This window comes from Centrocercus urophasianus, unplaced genomic scaffold (genome assembly GCF_019232065.1).
Source record: "Centrocercus urophasianus isolate 14NV4802_14NV808 unplaced genomic scaffold, USGS_Curo_1.0 seq_18, whole genome shotgun sequence".
Classification (NCBI taxonomy): domain Eukaryota; kingdom Metazoa; phylum Chordata; class Aves; order Galliformes; family Phasianidae; genus Centrocercus; species Centrocercus urophasianus.
This window is the reverse complement of record NW_024884733.1, coordinates 206,636-222,264: the sequence shown is the minus strand read 5'-3', so window position 1 is coordinate 222,264 and position 15,629 is coordinate 206,636. Positions and strand designations below refer to the sequence as shown.

At 45.9% G+C, this 15,629-nt stretch overlaps 1 protein-coding gene across 1 annotated transcript in view; it reads right to left on the bottom strand.

The window, feature by feature from the left end:
• HMCN1 (hemicentin 1) overlaps nt 1-14,515 on the bottom strand; it is a 183,958-nt gene extending 169,443 nt beyond the window's left edge. The window contains exon 1 of the mRNA XM_042819403.1: nt 14,266-14,515. Coding sequence (XP_042675337.1) covers nt 14,266-14,515 — 250 coding nt within the window. The remainder of the gene's footprint in view (nt 1-14,265) is intronic.
• Between the last annotated feature and the right edge of the window lie 1,114 nt (nt 14,516-15,629).

The window sequence follows — 15,629 nt, the reverse complement described above, 5'->3', positions numbered from 1 at the left end:
AAAATAAAATAAAATAAAATAAAATAAAATAAAATAAAATAAAATAAAATAAACCTCTCATCTCAAATGCCCCAGGACATCAGGACATACTTTTTTTAAGCAGTGCATTGGAAGCATCCTTGCTTACATCCCATGCTCACCATGGGAGCACAAGCAGGATGCAGCCCCAACCAGTCTCCCTCAGTATGGCCACAGCTCGCCCCAGACCCACCAGGCCAAGCAACACTCTTACTGCTCCAGCAAAAGGCAGTAGCCAGCAGGAACGCTCCAGCATGAGATCTCTGCCACTGTAGTGGTGGTATGAAGGGGCTGAGTAATACAAACAGTGAAATGAAGAGCCAAAATGCAGCGAGATTTGCCTAATGGCTGGCAGAGTTCAGTCCCTGGCTGGCTGCTCCAGCCATTAGACGTGTACCAGAGCCCATGTGCGTGCCTAGCCATTTCATCTACTTACAGTCCAAAAAGCCAGCTCTGGCACCAGATTTGCAAAGTTGTGATCTCCTAGAAGGTTTGCTTAAAGCCTGAGTCAGCATAGGGACATAAAACAAATCAGTCTTCCTAGCTGTTCCAAAGCACTTCATTTTTTCCTTCACAACTCTCTTCCTCTTCTTCTGCTCCTCAATAAATTCCATGTGCAAAAGCATACCAGTTCAGTGAACTATACCAAGACGTGGCTAACTAAACAAAACGCTCCTTTGGAAAACAGACTTGGACATACCATTGTGTAGTTTAAGAGAACTCAGGAAATGGTTCAATGATATTCAGCAGCCCCAGAGACACTTAACCTCAGCTCGTGAAAATAAACCAGTGTCCACAGCATGAAAATTACAATGCTTCCCCCTCAGGCTATGAATGTAATTTAAACAAGATGGCAGGGATCCAGCAGTTACCTATGGGCACAGATTAGAGCTGCTGTCCTGAGTGAACAGAGCAGACGTTGAGCCAGGGCTGCAGCCACACAAGGCATTCCTTCATCTCCATTTAATTACACAAATCCACCCCCAGTCACTGCACTTCAGCAGAGATTTTCCAGTCCAAAAACCTGAGGTCCCATTCTGCCTTCAGTTACATCCAGCTGTGTGCCAGTGTGGTGTCTGAAGAGCACTGCTGACTGCAATTTTTTTCAGACCTATAAAGCTGATATTAAGAGTTTGGTTCTACTTTACGCCAAGCTGCAAGAAATTGTCTTCTAAAGCCATCTTTGTATTTTGTATTCCAGTGGCTGGAAAAACAGCAGAGCAAGAAAGCACCATGAGGAGTACAGAAATATCAGGATAAAGCTTACTCCCTCTGAATTTCAGCCCTACAGCAGGCATCATAAGGAGCCAGCTGTCTGCCCCAACAGCCAGCTCACACAGTCACTTCCAAGGAGCAGCCTAAAAGCCTCCTTGCACAATGCTCACACCTCCAAACTTACTTTGGGAGACCTGTTCTATTATACACCTGCTCTGAACACATGCCTGTTTCCTTGTACTTAATATCACACCAACTTATATATTACTGAGAGCACACTGCCAGTGTTCTAAACTGAGCAGACGAGGCTGCTACAAGAGCTTAAAGGAATATGTTAGTGAAAATAAATTCAACGCTTTCAATTAACTTTCACTGTATGTGATGTATGCAGCTTGTTGTCTTGGTGTTTGGGAACATATCACTTTCAAATACATATATTTTACCAGTAATGCTTTGCAGACTGAAATCTGTGGTTGAGTACATTTTAGGAAAAGGGCTTCAATTTGAGCCATGCTGGAAAACAGCACACAGTGTCACTGCCAGAGGGATGCCAGAGGAAATCCACGGAAGAGGACATGGGACAAACAAAAAGCAGCTCCTCATAAGTACACATGGCCTGTTTACATTTGTCATACACGCTAACAACACACATTGCAACCCCCACCTGTGGCTCATCCCCAAGGATCCTATTGGTCACAGACTGCCAGCACTACTCCCATTTGCACAAAAAGTTGCTGAGCCAGCACCCAGGTGTGGAGCTGCTGACAGCCCAGGGCAGGGTGTGTGAGGCACTCCAACAAGCCATGCTGTGATGAGCTACTGATGAGATACTTGCATTGCTCTGCAGAGCCACCTCACCAAGACCCTGGGTCCACGCTGGAGCTGCCTCAGCACCATGCAGTGTTAGCTCAAAGCACCTTACCACATGAGGCTTCTCAGCAAGCATGGTGGTTCTGCTTTTGTAAGAGTGGAACATACCCACCAGACAGTGAAAGCGGGGGAAAAAAAATGGGGAAAAGTAATTAAAAAAATGGTCTCTGAGATGCTGGCAACACTTTCGTGCCCACCCACATCCATCTTCATGCCAATAATCACAATGGATAGCCCAAATCAGAACCAGCAAGGACACCACAGTGGGCCACAACCCATTCCCTACATGGGCTGGGCTCATCACATATGGCATCTGTGTGGAATGTGGCAGAAAGCAGAGAGCCCCCCACTTGAATTCATTCCTAATGCATAATTCCAGTCAGTGCTCCTGGAGCACAGGAACAAGTTGCCCAGAGAGGTGGTAGATGCCCCATCCCTGAAGATATTCAAGGTCGAGGCTCTGAGGAACCTAATCTAGCTGTAGACCATAGAATCATTACAATTGGAAAAGGACACTAAGATAGTCTAGTCCAAAATTCAACCCACCACCACCACACCCATTAAACCATGTCATTCATTGTCACATCCACCTTCTTGAAAACTGCCAGGAATGATGACTCCATCACTTCCCTGGGCAGCCTGCTCCAATATCTCACCACTCTTCCTGAGAAAAGTGCCATCTCCCACCTCATCTCAACCTCCCTTCAGATTGTTGTAGAGAGCGATGAGGGCTACACTGAGCCTCCTCTTCTCCAGACTAAACAATCCCATCTCCCTCCCAGCCACTCCACAGCAAGCCTTGTTCTCCAGACCCTTCAGCAGCTTTGTTGCCCTTCTCTGGACACACTCCAGGGCCTCAATTTTCTTATAGCAACGGGCTCAAAAGTGAACACAGCACTCAAGGTGCAGACTCACCAGAGTTGAGTACAGAGGTACAATCACTTCCCCAGTCCTGCGGATGACACTATTTCTGATAAAAGCCACAATGTAAAAAAAGCCTTCTTGGCCACCAGGGCAGACTGGTGGCTCTTGTTCAGCCAGTTGTCAACTGATCTTTTCCACCACACAGCCTTCCAGACACTCTTCCCCAGGCCTGTAGCAATGCAAGTAGATGTTGTGACCAAAGTGCAGGACCCGGCACTTGATCTTGTTGAAGCTCATCCCATTGGCCTTAGCCTACTGATCCAGCCTGTCTAGATTCCCTGTAGGGCCTTACTACCTCAGGCAGATCAATGTTTCCTCCCAACTTTGTGTCATTTGCAGTCTTACTGAAAGTGCACTCAATACGCTTGTTCAGAACATCACAGGCCCCGGTATCAATCTCTGGGGAATATCACTTGTGACTGGTTGCCAGCTGGATTCAACACCACTTCTGGGCCCAGCCCTCCAGCCAGTTCTTCACCCAGTAAAGAGTGTACCTATCCAAGCCATGGGTCGCAGCTTCTGCAGAGCACTATGGGTGACAGTGTCAAAGGTTATACTAAAGTCTAGGCAGACTATGTAAATAACCTTTCCCTCATCCACTAGGCAAATCACCTGGTTATAGAAGGAGATCAGATGTTCCTGCTCACTGCAGCAGAGTCAGACTACAGACCTCTACAGGCCCTTTCCAACCAAACGATTCTACAGTTCTGTGATACTTGGGGATTTCTACTGAACTTGGGGGCTTCAGCTGAACTTGCCAGTTCCCTCTGCAGTCAGTGAGAGCAGACAGCGCCTGTTTACCAGATGGCTCCACACATCTTGACGCAACATGGTCCCATGCCAGAGCATCAGGAACACCAAGGCACTGCGCTCCTCTTCTGGAAGGACAGCATCAGAAGCAATGTTCAGATAGGTTACCAAAGAACAGTTTGCACATGTTCTTGTATAAGCAACAAGAGAAGTTAACCACCACAAAGGAATATGCTTGACCAAAACCCCTGATCTCAACTCCAAATAAAACATTGCAATTATCTCTACACAGAAGTGTAAAAAGCAAAGTGTGGGCCTCAAGTCTGCCCAATAACAGTGGTATAACATGGACTTAAAAGAGGCAAACCTGAAAAATCTAATAGATTGGGTTTAAAAGCAGAAGACATAACAGAGACTCTAAACACTGGCTAGGTTACAAAAACTGAGTTATATTCAACAATGCAATAAAGGGGTAAAAGCTATTCACACTGGTAGTAGTAAAGAAAGCATATGTAGCAGTCAGCCCAAAGCACGTCATTAAATCCATCCTATTTCTTCTAACAAAACTGTTGGTTGTCAAGGCATGGTGAGACAACTAAGTAACACACCATCAGTCTCTTTCAACACAGATACTGTTTTGTCATTTCCGAACTGAAGTACATATGTTCCCAATATTTTTTTCTCTGATGCATGCATCTCCTTCAAAACCAATGTCCGCAGCATATGCCAGGAATCAAATCACTGACTGCAAAATACACACTAACTGGTATCTGCGGACTTTCATCATTCCAAGGGTTCCTCCTGGCATTCTTCAGGCCACATTAAAAACCCATTATCTAAATGAAGTTAATTCTGGAAAGTTCCTTTTCCATACTCATGAATCCAGCTTACCCAGATCCTCAAGATCTGAGTTGAATCTCCTCTTGTAAGGATTCAGAGCAGCCTCTGACACACACGCAGCACCAAGAGCAGGTCAGAAAAGGACCACATGGCAGTGTCAGAACAGCTTCTGATGTTGAACATACTACTTTAGAATTGTTTCAGAATGGCATTTTGCTTAATTATGAACTAGGCTAGGAGGTGTAAAGCAAACAAAGGCAAAACAGACCTTATAGGGAGAGATGAGAAAAGGGGGGTTGACTAACCTCTCCTAGCAACAGCCTGGAGAAGGCAGGGAAGTGAGCTGAGGAATGCAGCCTTATCCCTCTTGCGCTGCTCCAGCATGCTCACTTATTGGTGTACACTGTGCCACTACAGCAAGGAACAAAACCTGCAAGTCACAATAACTCAGCAATCGGTGTGGAGAATATTATAATAACTTCTTGGAACCAATTGTAATATCCCCTCCTATTCTTGCGTAAGTATGACTTGTCTCTATAAATATCATCAAACTGTCACCTTTTGGTGTGCAGGCTAGGAGGAGCTACTCCCACTGCAGCCAGCGTGTGCACACAGTGCTGTAATAAAAATATATACCTGCATTATAACCACTTTGTGGCTAATGGAGTTTGATTTTCCACAAGTCAATTTGGCGAGCCAGGTAGGAGCATCCTTCATTGTTCTGCAGGACTGACCAGGATGGAGACCCTTTAGACATGCCCCAAGGATTGTCAGAGAGGCTCCACCACTCGTACCTGCCACCACAGAGCAAAGAAAGAACCCTGGATGCAAACAAGGTATACTGTAAGTACAGGGGAACAGAAGTCATAAGGAGACGTCCTATGTGGGGGGGAAGGAGCAAAGGTGCTCCCCCTCAGGGCGGACCTGCAGGCATAGGTTGGGAGATCACAATCGGGTGGGAGTATACCCCTCCCTCAGGAAGTGGGGACCCAATTAGGGAGGTATCTTGAGAATTCCAAGAACCTCTCAGGTAAAACCTCGCAAGGCATCCTGAGAGCAAGGTTATAATGCACTCAGGAATGTGAGCTTTGTAATACTTTGGAAAAATCATAGCTACAAAAGGCGTATAGGATCCATAGTTTAAAGTTGCAGTTTACCTGCCAGGAAGAGGCCTCGTAGGATCTATGTAATGAGTAAATGTCTGAACTGGTTTTAATAAGAACTGTGTTTGTCACTGTTGTTATCTTTTTGATTGTTAAGTGTTTCTGTTATAAAATTATTGTTTGTGGAATTCCGTTTGTAACACAAGCGCTCTCATTGCTAGGGGACATTGATTATTGTTCTTGCCCAGGGAATTCGGTGTTTCCATGCCCTGGGGAAGTAAGCAGACTCCATTATCCAGCAATGGAGACTTTATAAGCAACTGCTATATAGTGTGAATGCTAAATATTGGATCCAAGGTGTGAGAGGTGTGAATGTGAGAATTGACTATAACTGGATGTTTTTTTCACGCCAAAAATAGTTGCAATCCCGTATTTGTTATCAGAGACTTGACCTGTAATACTGTCCAGAAATTACAGTGGAATAGAGGAAACTAGCATTTTGGTTGGGGTTGTGGACTTGGGTTTAAAGAGGAATACGTATTTGGTCAAATTAATATACTAGCTATAAATTATGGACTTGGGGAACAACAAAGAATCAATTAAACTTAGTATGGGGAAGCATAAGGAAAGGAAGTTCCCAGGCAAACCTCACTTGAGATATTGCTGGAAAGCCTGGGGGCCCCATGAGCAAAGAAACTTTAATTAAACATAGCAATCAGTGGTGGTTGGAAGGTGGTGAAAAACGGCCTTCAGATGGTACTCTTTTGTAGTTAATGTTTTTGCGAAATGAGACACTGGAAGTGAGAATAGACTTCATCTGCAGAGATATAACTCTGGTATCCCAGAGTTAGCACGGAAAGCCTTCGGAGAGGAATTGAGAGCATGGCTCTAGGACCCATATCTCCTCAGAAAGAGCTGGGTGGGGGCAGGAAGATTACTGGAGGGTTCTGCCCCCATTGAACAAGAAAGCAGTTAGTGCAAACAGAGGCAGTGGATTTGGCAATAACAGTTAAGAGTGGGGAAAATTAAGCTAGGGAAGGAATTGCAGCAAAGTGTGGAATTTTTGGTAGAGGCTGAAGCAACTTACTCTTCCTCTCTGAAGTGATGAAGGGAAGCCATGGGCCCGAGTGAGAAGGCTTATAGGTAAACAGGTTGGGATACACAAATTTTTGTACATGCAAATTCACCAAAGCCTTTACTTGTGTACCATTTAGTAGAACAACTGAAAGCTGAAATAAACTTTAGGGAAGGAAAATTGGAACTTAAGGTAGAAGATGATCAGTTAATAGAGGTGCTTAGTTTAGCACTGATCACTACTCCTGCTGGGATCCCAGACAAAGTAAGCGATCACGTTAGGCCAGAAAATCACAGTGTTTGTATCTCACACAGTGTCCACAGTATTGGAAGCAAAAGGAGGGCATTGGCTCTCACCACAAAGATTTCTCAAGTATCAAGCTATTCTGATAGAGCAACTAACATTATCAACCCAGCATCGTTTCTTAGTGGAACTTTGGGAGAACTGGCAACTCATGACTGCTTGGAGATTATTAAGGCAGTATACTCTAGTCGACCAGATTTGAAGGAAGAGCCATTGGAGGATGTGGAGGACTCTTGATATACAGATGGTAGCAGTTACATTTGGCAAGGAATACACAAGGCCAGGTATGCTGTGACTACCACAGATAGGTGATAGAATCCAGAGCCCTTGCACCCAACACACTGGCACAAAAGGCAGAGATTATTGCATTAACCAGAGCATTAGAGCTAGCCAAAGGGAAGAGGATAAACATATGGATGGATTCAAAATATGCCTTTTGTGTTGTACATGCCCATAGAGCAATATGGAAGGAGACAGGACTATTATCTGCTCACGGAAAGCAAATTAAACATGCTCAAGAAATTTTGAGATTTCTAGAAGTGGTACAACTACGTGAGAAGATGGCTATCATGTATTGTAAAACCCACCAGAAGGGAGAAACAACCAAAAAGTGGGCAACACATCAGCTGACCGAGAAGCAAAAAGAGTGGCAGAAACGAAGGACATAGAAGTGCAGGCTTTGGTTGCAGATGGTAAAATTCAAATAGAAAGTAAACCAAGGTATTCAAGAGAAGATCAAAAATTGATAGAGGACTTAGGAGGGCAGGTGAGAGAAGGAGGGTGGATTAGGATACAGAATAAAATAATAGTTCCCACTTCCCTATATGGGCCATAATATGGCTGATCACAGGAAAACTTACTGGGGAACCAAGGCCCTGTATAAATACCTGAGCCAAGGGATCGTGGCTTGGAATTTATATACCACCACTGAACAGGTAACACAGCAATGTGAGATTTGTTTACAGAATAATCCTAGAACAGGCCCCAAGGTCCTATTGGGACAAATAGGGAAGGGAAATTTTCCCAGACAGCAGTGGCAGGTTGATTTTTTGGAACTCCCAAGAAAAGGGCGTACCAATATATGCTAGTATTAACTGATATCTTTTCAGGGTGGCTGGAGGCATTCCCTTGCAAAACTAATAAAGCATTGGAAGTAACAAAAATGTTGATACAAGAAATCACCCCAAGATTGGAGTTCCTGCTACGATCTCCTTAGGCCAGGGACCTCATTTTGTTACTAGAGTAGTACAACGGATAAGTAACCTGTTGGGGATAGATTGGCAGTTACACACTCCTTATGGGCCACAATCTAGTGGCCAGGTAGAAAAGATGAATCATCTAATCAAGTTACAAATCATTAAGCTAGGACAAGAGGCAAGTATACCATAGCCCCAGGCCTTACCCATATCTCTTCTAAGAATTAGAACGAAACCCAGAGTAAAAGAAGAGCTAAGCCCATTTGAAATATGGAAGACCTTATTCTCTACAGAAGGGGATTTCAGACCAAGTAGGAGAGGAGATGTTAACACAGTATGTCATTAGCCTCCAGAGACAGTTTAGAGAGATCAAAAAGAGGGTCCTGAGAACTAGAGCCAGGGGCCTAGACAAACCTATACACAATATTGCACCAGGAGATTACATATATGTTAAAACCCTCTCAGATTCATTACTGGAGCCCAAGTGGGAAGGACCATTCCTGGTTTTATTGACATCCCGCACCACAGTGAAGATAAAAGAGCAAGCGTTGTGGATCCATTATACACAAGTTAAGAAGACATCTCAACTCTAGAGGACTATTAAGAAGACCAGACCACTAAAGCTAAGGATTAAGAGACAATATGTTTAGAATATTTTTTTAGGTTGCATGTATTATATAAGACTTGCTTTAGCCTGTCATAAAAATACCTATTTAAACATCATTAAAGGAGTAGTGGCTAGCCTAAACATTACTGATTGTTGGATATGTACAGCCTTACCAAGAAATAATCCCCCACTGTGGGATTCCCTCCACCAATCGGACACTATTGGGTGGAGCAGGAAGTATGCATAGGTGTGCAAATAAAATCACAACAATAAGAAAAAGAACCTAAATTCAGTATGCAAGTATAGACAGGACGCAATGTAAGACACTTGTGAAGGAGGATACTTAGCACTTCAATAGAACAGCTCCTCCCGCAGGGATACTGAGAACCTCTTGGAAAAGGGTAAAAGGGAAATAACCTTTATGGACAGGCCTTCTAGGTTTCACAGTTTTATTAGATGGTTTATTCCTAGTCTAGGAGTAAGTAAACTAGAAAAGGCATATCAGCTACATTAGAGAATATCGAGAACTCAACTATGGATGCTATACTCAGATTGCAGAAAAAGGTATCCTCTCTTAGTTAAGTAGTATTGCAGAATAGAATGGCTCCTGATCTTCTGACGGTCAAAGAAGGAGGGATGTGCACTATAATCAATCAAAGCTGCTGTGCATATATTGACGAAACTCAAAGAATAGAAACAGATATGCATAAACTATGGAAACAAATAAAGGTGGATGATACTTCATTTGGATTTATAGAACTGTGGAACAAATTAACCAGTTGGATATTGAACTTCGTCTGGCTAAAGCAACTCTTCACAGCTTGTGTATCAAATGTGTATTAATGTGTGCTGTAATAAAAAGATATACCTGCTTTATAACTACTTTGTTGTTACGGAGTTTGATTTTCCGCAAGCCACTTCAAGGCTGCTACCATCAGGTATAGCAGGATGAGGAACGTCACAAGCATGTAACAAAGCCAGTCCAGTGCAAACCCACCCTTCAGCAGACAGCTGGATCCAGCCCCACCAACTCTGTCCCTCCAATTGCAGATGACACTGCTCCTGCTGCAGCACGGCTCCATGCCCCATCATGCAAGACAGGGTGTTCAGAAGCCATCAGGACATGTCCTGTGCCTGCTTCAAACTTAGCTGGTGCTGTCAGGTGATGAAGAACCCCAAGGAGATGGACTGGGGATCACAGCCTCTCAGGTGACTTTTTTGGTCCTTCTCTTCTGAGAACTTCAGTTCCTCTCTTTAGTGAAGGCTCCCTATGCCTCCTAGGCCTGCGTCATCAATTAATCTGCACATATCACTGAAGATTCACCTTACAATGATTATGGCCTCAGTTACAGTAACACAGGTGTATATAATGCTTACACCTCCTTATTCATTTAGTTTCTGTGCATTCTCTGAAAATAACTGTTGTCTCTAGATGAGAAAGACAGGCTGTATCCAGCTTGAGCAGTGGTGCAGACACCTTTACTCATAATTTAAAAGCATGGAAGATCTACATCAAATCTCTTCTTCTTAAAAGTTATTAGAAATTTGATTTATGAGCATATAAACCAATTCAGCAGCTGTTCATATCAGAAATTTCTGTTTGGGTTCCATACCATGCAGCTTCTACCAACACCCACAGTGTTGCCTGCTGCCAAAAAATCACTGGCATCAGCAAAATTAATCCAGCTTCTGTATATGACATAGTGTGGAAGTACCAATTGCTGTCGCTTTGAGATGAAGCCAGAGAAAGCAGAGGAAGCAGCAGAAAACAAGTCTGAAGGCTGTATATCAGCTCTCACTGATGGTCTCTGCTTTGCTTGCAGCAACCTCCAGCTGGGCATCCACCACTGCCCACTTCAGCAACACTCCCCCAGATGCCACAGGCTGCAGCACCTGCTCCTTCCAGGCGCCCTTCACAGGGCTCGCGCCACCCAGTCTGAAGTGCTGCACCAGCCACTCCTAGCTAGTTTTCTACCTCACAGTCTCGACTGCTTTCCAGCCTGTTTCAGGTCTGCACAGTACTTCAAAATCAACCAGTAAATAGTTAGAAATAATGGGGCAGCAGCTATCAACAGGGACAGGGGCAGATCTTGCTGTGCAGAGCTTCATGTTATTCTATGTATTTAAAGTCTGTACAATGACATGTTATGTTGTTGCACACCTTGAATGTTGAATAATTGTTGAAAAATTGTTGTTGAATAATAGTGGCACTTTATAGCTATGTCTTTCTGAGAAAGAACACAACACAGGACATCTTGCTTCTAGAGAAGGTATGTTCTATGTGAATTCCAGAAGCTACAGAGAACAGGCACACACTTCCAAACAGCAGGCCTCTATGTCTGGGATAATTTTTGGTACAAAATAACACTGGGATGTGTTACTAATGAGCTACAGAACTTTTCACTTATTGGCACCGCCTGGAGCTGGAAACAGCAAAGCAAAACAGAACAAGTCACTTCTATGCGAGTTCAGCATGCAGCTATTTCAGATGCAACATGAAAAATAATTCATAATGCAAAGCAGAAGATAATGAAATCTCCATTGCATCTTCCAGCAAAAACAGGGATAAAATTTATTGCCCTTGAGAGAAAGGATTCAAGATTTGGGAGGAATAGCTACCACTGTGCGTACCTGTAAGGCTGGACACAGAGTTGAGACCAAACAATTATTTCAAGTGATGTTCTAGTAAGTTTTTGGGTGTTGTCACCACATTACAGTATACTCAGATTTGGGAGCTTCTGGCACAGGCAGTAGTGTCTTCTGTTTCATCTACATGTAAACCACATGACCACACTTTTAGCAATAAATTCTTCCAAAAGATGAAGAAAATCTCCATTGCTAATTGATTTTAGCAACACCACAATGATTCTATCAGTGACAACAGTAGGTCTCAAAACACACATGCCCACTACAGTTATCACAGGATCTCAGAGATGGAAAAAATACTGGTAAGTGCTTTAGATATTATCCTCAATGACTCGGAGTTGTTCCTGACTATATGATACTGAAAATTGTCAATCTGCTGATAAGAACAACCATAAAACCTGGAAGCAGTAACAATAACAAAGAGATGGGATTAGAGCCTTAGGGGAAGAATTTTTCCCACTGAAACTGTCAGTGGTAAAATAAGCAGTAACAGTAACTCTTAAACAATTAGTGGAACTCAGTGATTCTAGCAGATCCCTTCCAAGCCAGGATATTCCACGATTCTATGATTTTGCCCAGTTCTGGTTATCACTGGTCTTCAGACATCCAAGACAGCACTGAACAATTGTACATTGACCTGTTAGCCAGTCCACTTCTTCACTTGCAATTCTGTGAATACGAAACCCATTTAACTGCCAAAGTAGAAAGAGCTTGAATATAGCAGAGAGAATCACTTTCTTTGCCCTGAACTTACTCTTATCAAAGAGAACAGAGGCAACATCTCTCTGTGTCCTATAAAAATTTTATCAAGCACCCAGCAAACATTCACAAAACAATTGCCTGCAGGAACCTCATCAGCAAGCAGTTTATTCCTCCTTGCCAACCCATTAATAGTGCTAGTTCAGGTATTAGACAGCTTTCCAACAGTTTCACCTGCTGAAGAGGGCAAGGAGACCCAGCAAGCATCTCGAGGCAGAGCTGCTGCCCACAGACAAGCAGAGCCACAGCAAGCCCACCAGACCCTCAGCTCCCAAGGTGAGAAGGGAATAAATGCCCCAGGAACTCTCAAACCCACCTGCTGCTGCCACACCCTGTCACAAGCCCCTCTCCCACAGTGCTGGAGAAACTCTGGGTATCAATGTTCAGTGCTGAAGTGGTGGTGATGCTGCCCACCTAGAAATGCACTAAAATGCCAGCTGGCACAGGGTCTCAGCCATGCAAGTTGAGGACAAAAAGCAGTATTACAGCTGAGCAGAGCTAGAGGCTATGGTCAGAGGAGCTTGCTCATCACCACTCACATGTATCTGTTCCATGGCAGAAGTGTGCACATAAGAGAAAGCCTGTGCTCTGCTCCTCTATTTCCATACTTTTGTCTTCCTTTATCACCTACTTGGACTAACTGCAATATTTTCTGTATCAGAAATTTTAATTTTAGTTCTAACACAAAATTTCCTTGTGCCAGCTGTCCTTACTTTGGGAGTAGACCACCACAGCACATTCGCACATCACTACACAGCACCAATACACAGCGTTTGTGTAACATCACACTCCAGTAAGATACAGCTGGATTTCTGATCGAGATTTTTGAGAAAAGTTACTCCCCTGTAGGTCCATAAAAGATGTTGAAGCAGTGGTCACAACAGTACATCCTACAATTTCTACTGAAGAACCTAGATTTGGTCATCAGTGGATCTAAGATACCAGACTACAGACTACAACACTCTGAACTGCCACAAGCATACAATTCAAGCTGCTAGGCCAGGCTTCCTGCTAAGAAAGATATACAGAAACAATTTTCAGAAAGTAAGACAGAAGTTTAAACACACTCCTTTCAAACAGCTTTAACACAAGGAGTACGTCCCTTTCAGTAGGGCATCCATGGTAAAAAAAAAAAAAAAAAAAATTACAACTGGAAAACAAAGACAATATCAAATGTTAAGATACATAAATGGACCTTTTTTGATACAACTTTTAAAAGACAGAAGGAGAACCTACACAAACGTACAGATAACAAAACAAAGTCTGCAAAGACAAGTTTTCTTCAGTCTTCACACAGTTAGTTCAAAATGTATCTAACAATAGCAAACTATCAAGCAGAAGTGCCCACAGCGCAGGAAATGAGGGCATCGCTTCTCATCTGACGACATTCATGCACAGAACGCTCAGGAACTTCTGTCTGGAATGTCATATTCTGAGAAACAGCACGGAAACTAGAACTAGAAAGGTTACTTTCAGGGGCCTTCTCATCCCCCTTTCTTTGATTCACTTTCTCAAGGAAAGAAAAAAAGGCGTTTGCCGAGCGCAGCACCAGGCCGGGCACGTCGATCCGCCTTCCTTCGCGTATCACCGTGCGTTCGGCACGGGACGGCTCGGCGGCCCAGGCAGGAACGGGAACGGCAGCGGGTGAGACGGGGCAGCGCCACAACCAGCCCTACAGCTCCCGCCTGCTGCCGGCCCGCTTCGGTGCGAGCTGCCGCGCGTGAACAAGGGCCGTGAGCACCGGGAGACAACGGCCGCCGCGGTGTTTCAGTTCACGGACGCACTTCCATAGAAAGGTACTCGGGAGCCCCACCGGCGCAGATGCTTGCCGCGAGGGCTCGGTACCTTCGGCCGCTCCAGCCAGCACCGGGGCTTCTCGGCAAGCATTCCGCTCCGGGCGCGTACCTCGGAACCGCCCGCGGACCCTCCAGCCTGGCGGAGCCGGAGCCCGACCCCTACCTGGGTCGTGGAACGGCACCAGGGCGAAGTTGTAAAGCGGCCTCTTGGGCCGCTTCAGCGACGTCTCCAGAATCTTTGACGCCCCCTCGATGACTTGCACCAAGTCGTCGTACATGGAGCCGGTCACGTCGAACACGAAGGCCAGCGTGGAGGCTCCCTCCGGGACCGCCTCGGCACCGGACTCCGGCGCGGCGCGCGAGCTCAGGGCGAGCAGCAGCAGCACGGCGCCCAGCACCGCGCCGGGAGCCATGATCAGCGGGAAGGGGCTCCGCTCAGCGGGGAACGCAGAAAGCGCCGCAGCTTTTGTCTGAGCGCCGCGGCAGCCCCGCTCCGCCTTTCTTTTATCGGGCAGGGCTGGGGCAGCACCGCCCCGAGGGAGAAGGCCGGGCCGCCGCTAAGCCGCGGGGCGCGACATCGGAGCAGGCACCCGGCCCCGCCTCCCTGCCCACCGCGGCCCCGACTCTCATCTCACCGCCCCTAGCGAGGCCGCCGTCAGTAGGCCGGAGATGCCGTGGTGAGGTGCTGGAACAGCTGCCCAGAGAGGCTGTGGATGCCCCGTCCATCCCTGGAGGTGTTCAAGGCCAGGTTGGATGGGGCCCTGGGCAACCTGGACCAGTATCAAATGTGGAGGTTGGTGTCCCTGCATGTGGCAGAGGGGTTGGAGATTCATCATCCTTGAGGTCCCTTCTCACCCTGGCCATTCTGTGATTCTGTGAGCTCCGGCAGGAGCAGGGCGGCCGGGGCAGCACGCTGCCTTCCAGGCCTGGTCTGTGCCTACACCTGTGGGAGGGGCACGGGTGGCCGAGTTGCCTCAGCCACGGCCCTAGGCCCTAGGCCCTAGGGCAGAAGAGCACATAGATGATGTATGGATGCCTCAACGTGAGGCTGCAAGCTCTTCTCCACATGCCGTCATCTCTTGCTGCCGTCACGTTTCCACTAATGCTGCCCGGCACCTGGACCTCCTGGTCCAGACTGCACATTCCCCTGGTGTATGGAACCTGTGTTGAAGTAATGAGTGAATAGGGCAGCACAGACCCCAGGACACAGGTGCTTCAGGCATCCACTGGGCTGGACACGACGGAAAGCGAGCAAATAGCACAGTGCTTAACCCCACTCTGCATCTGGCCAGCAGCAAGGAGACTTAAGGCCAGTTTTTTCAGAGCTGCTTAGTTGTTTGAAGATGTGGCCTCATCCCAGTAGGCACATAACCTTCTCCTGAAAACCTGCTCCTCAGTGGCAGCCCAGCACCATGTGAACAGGTGCTGCGACCTGGCTCCCTGTGGCCACCCTAGCCAGGCAGGCTATGGGCAGCACAAAGAGCAGGAGAAACATCACATCTCTGGCCTTCATGGAACAAGGCAGGA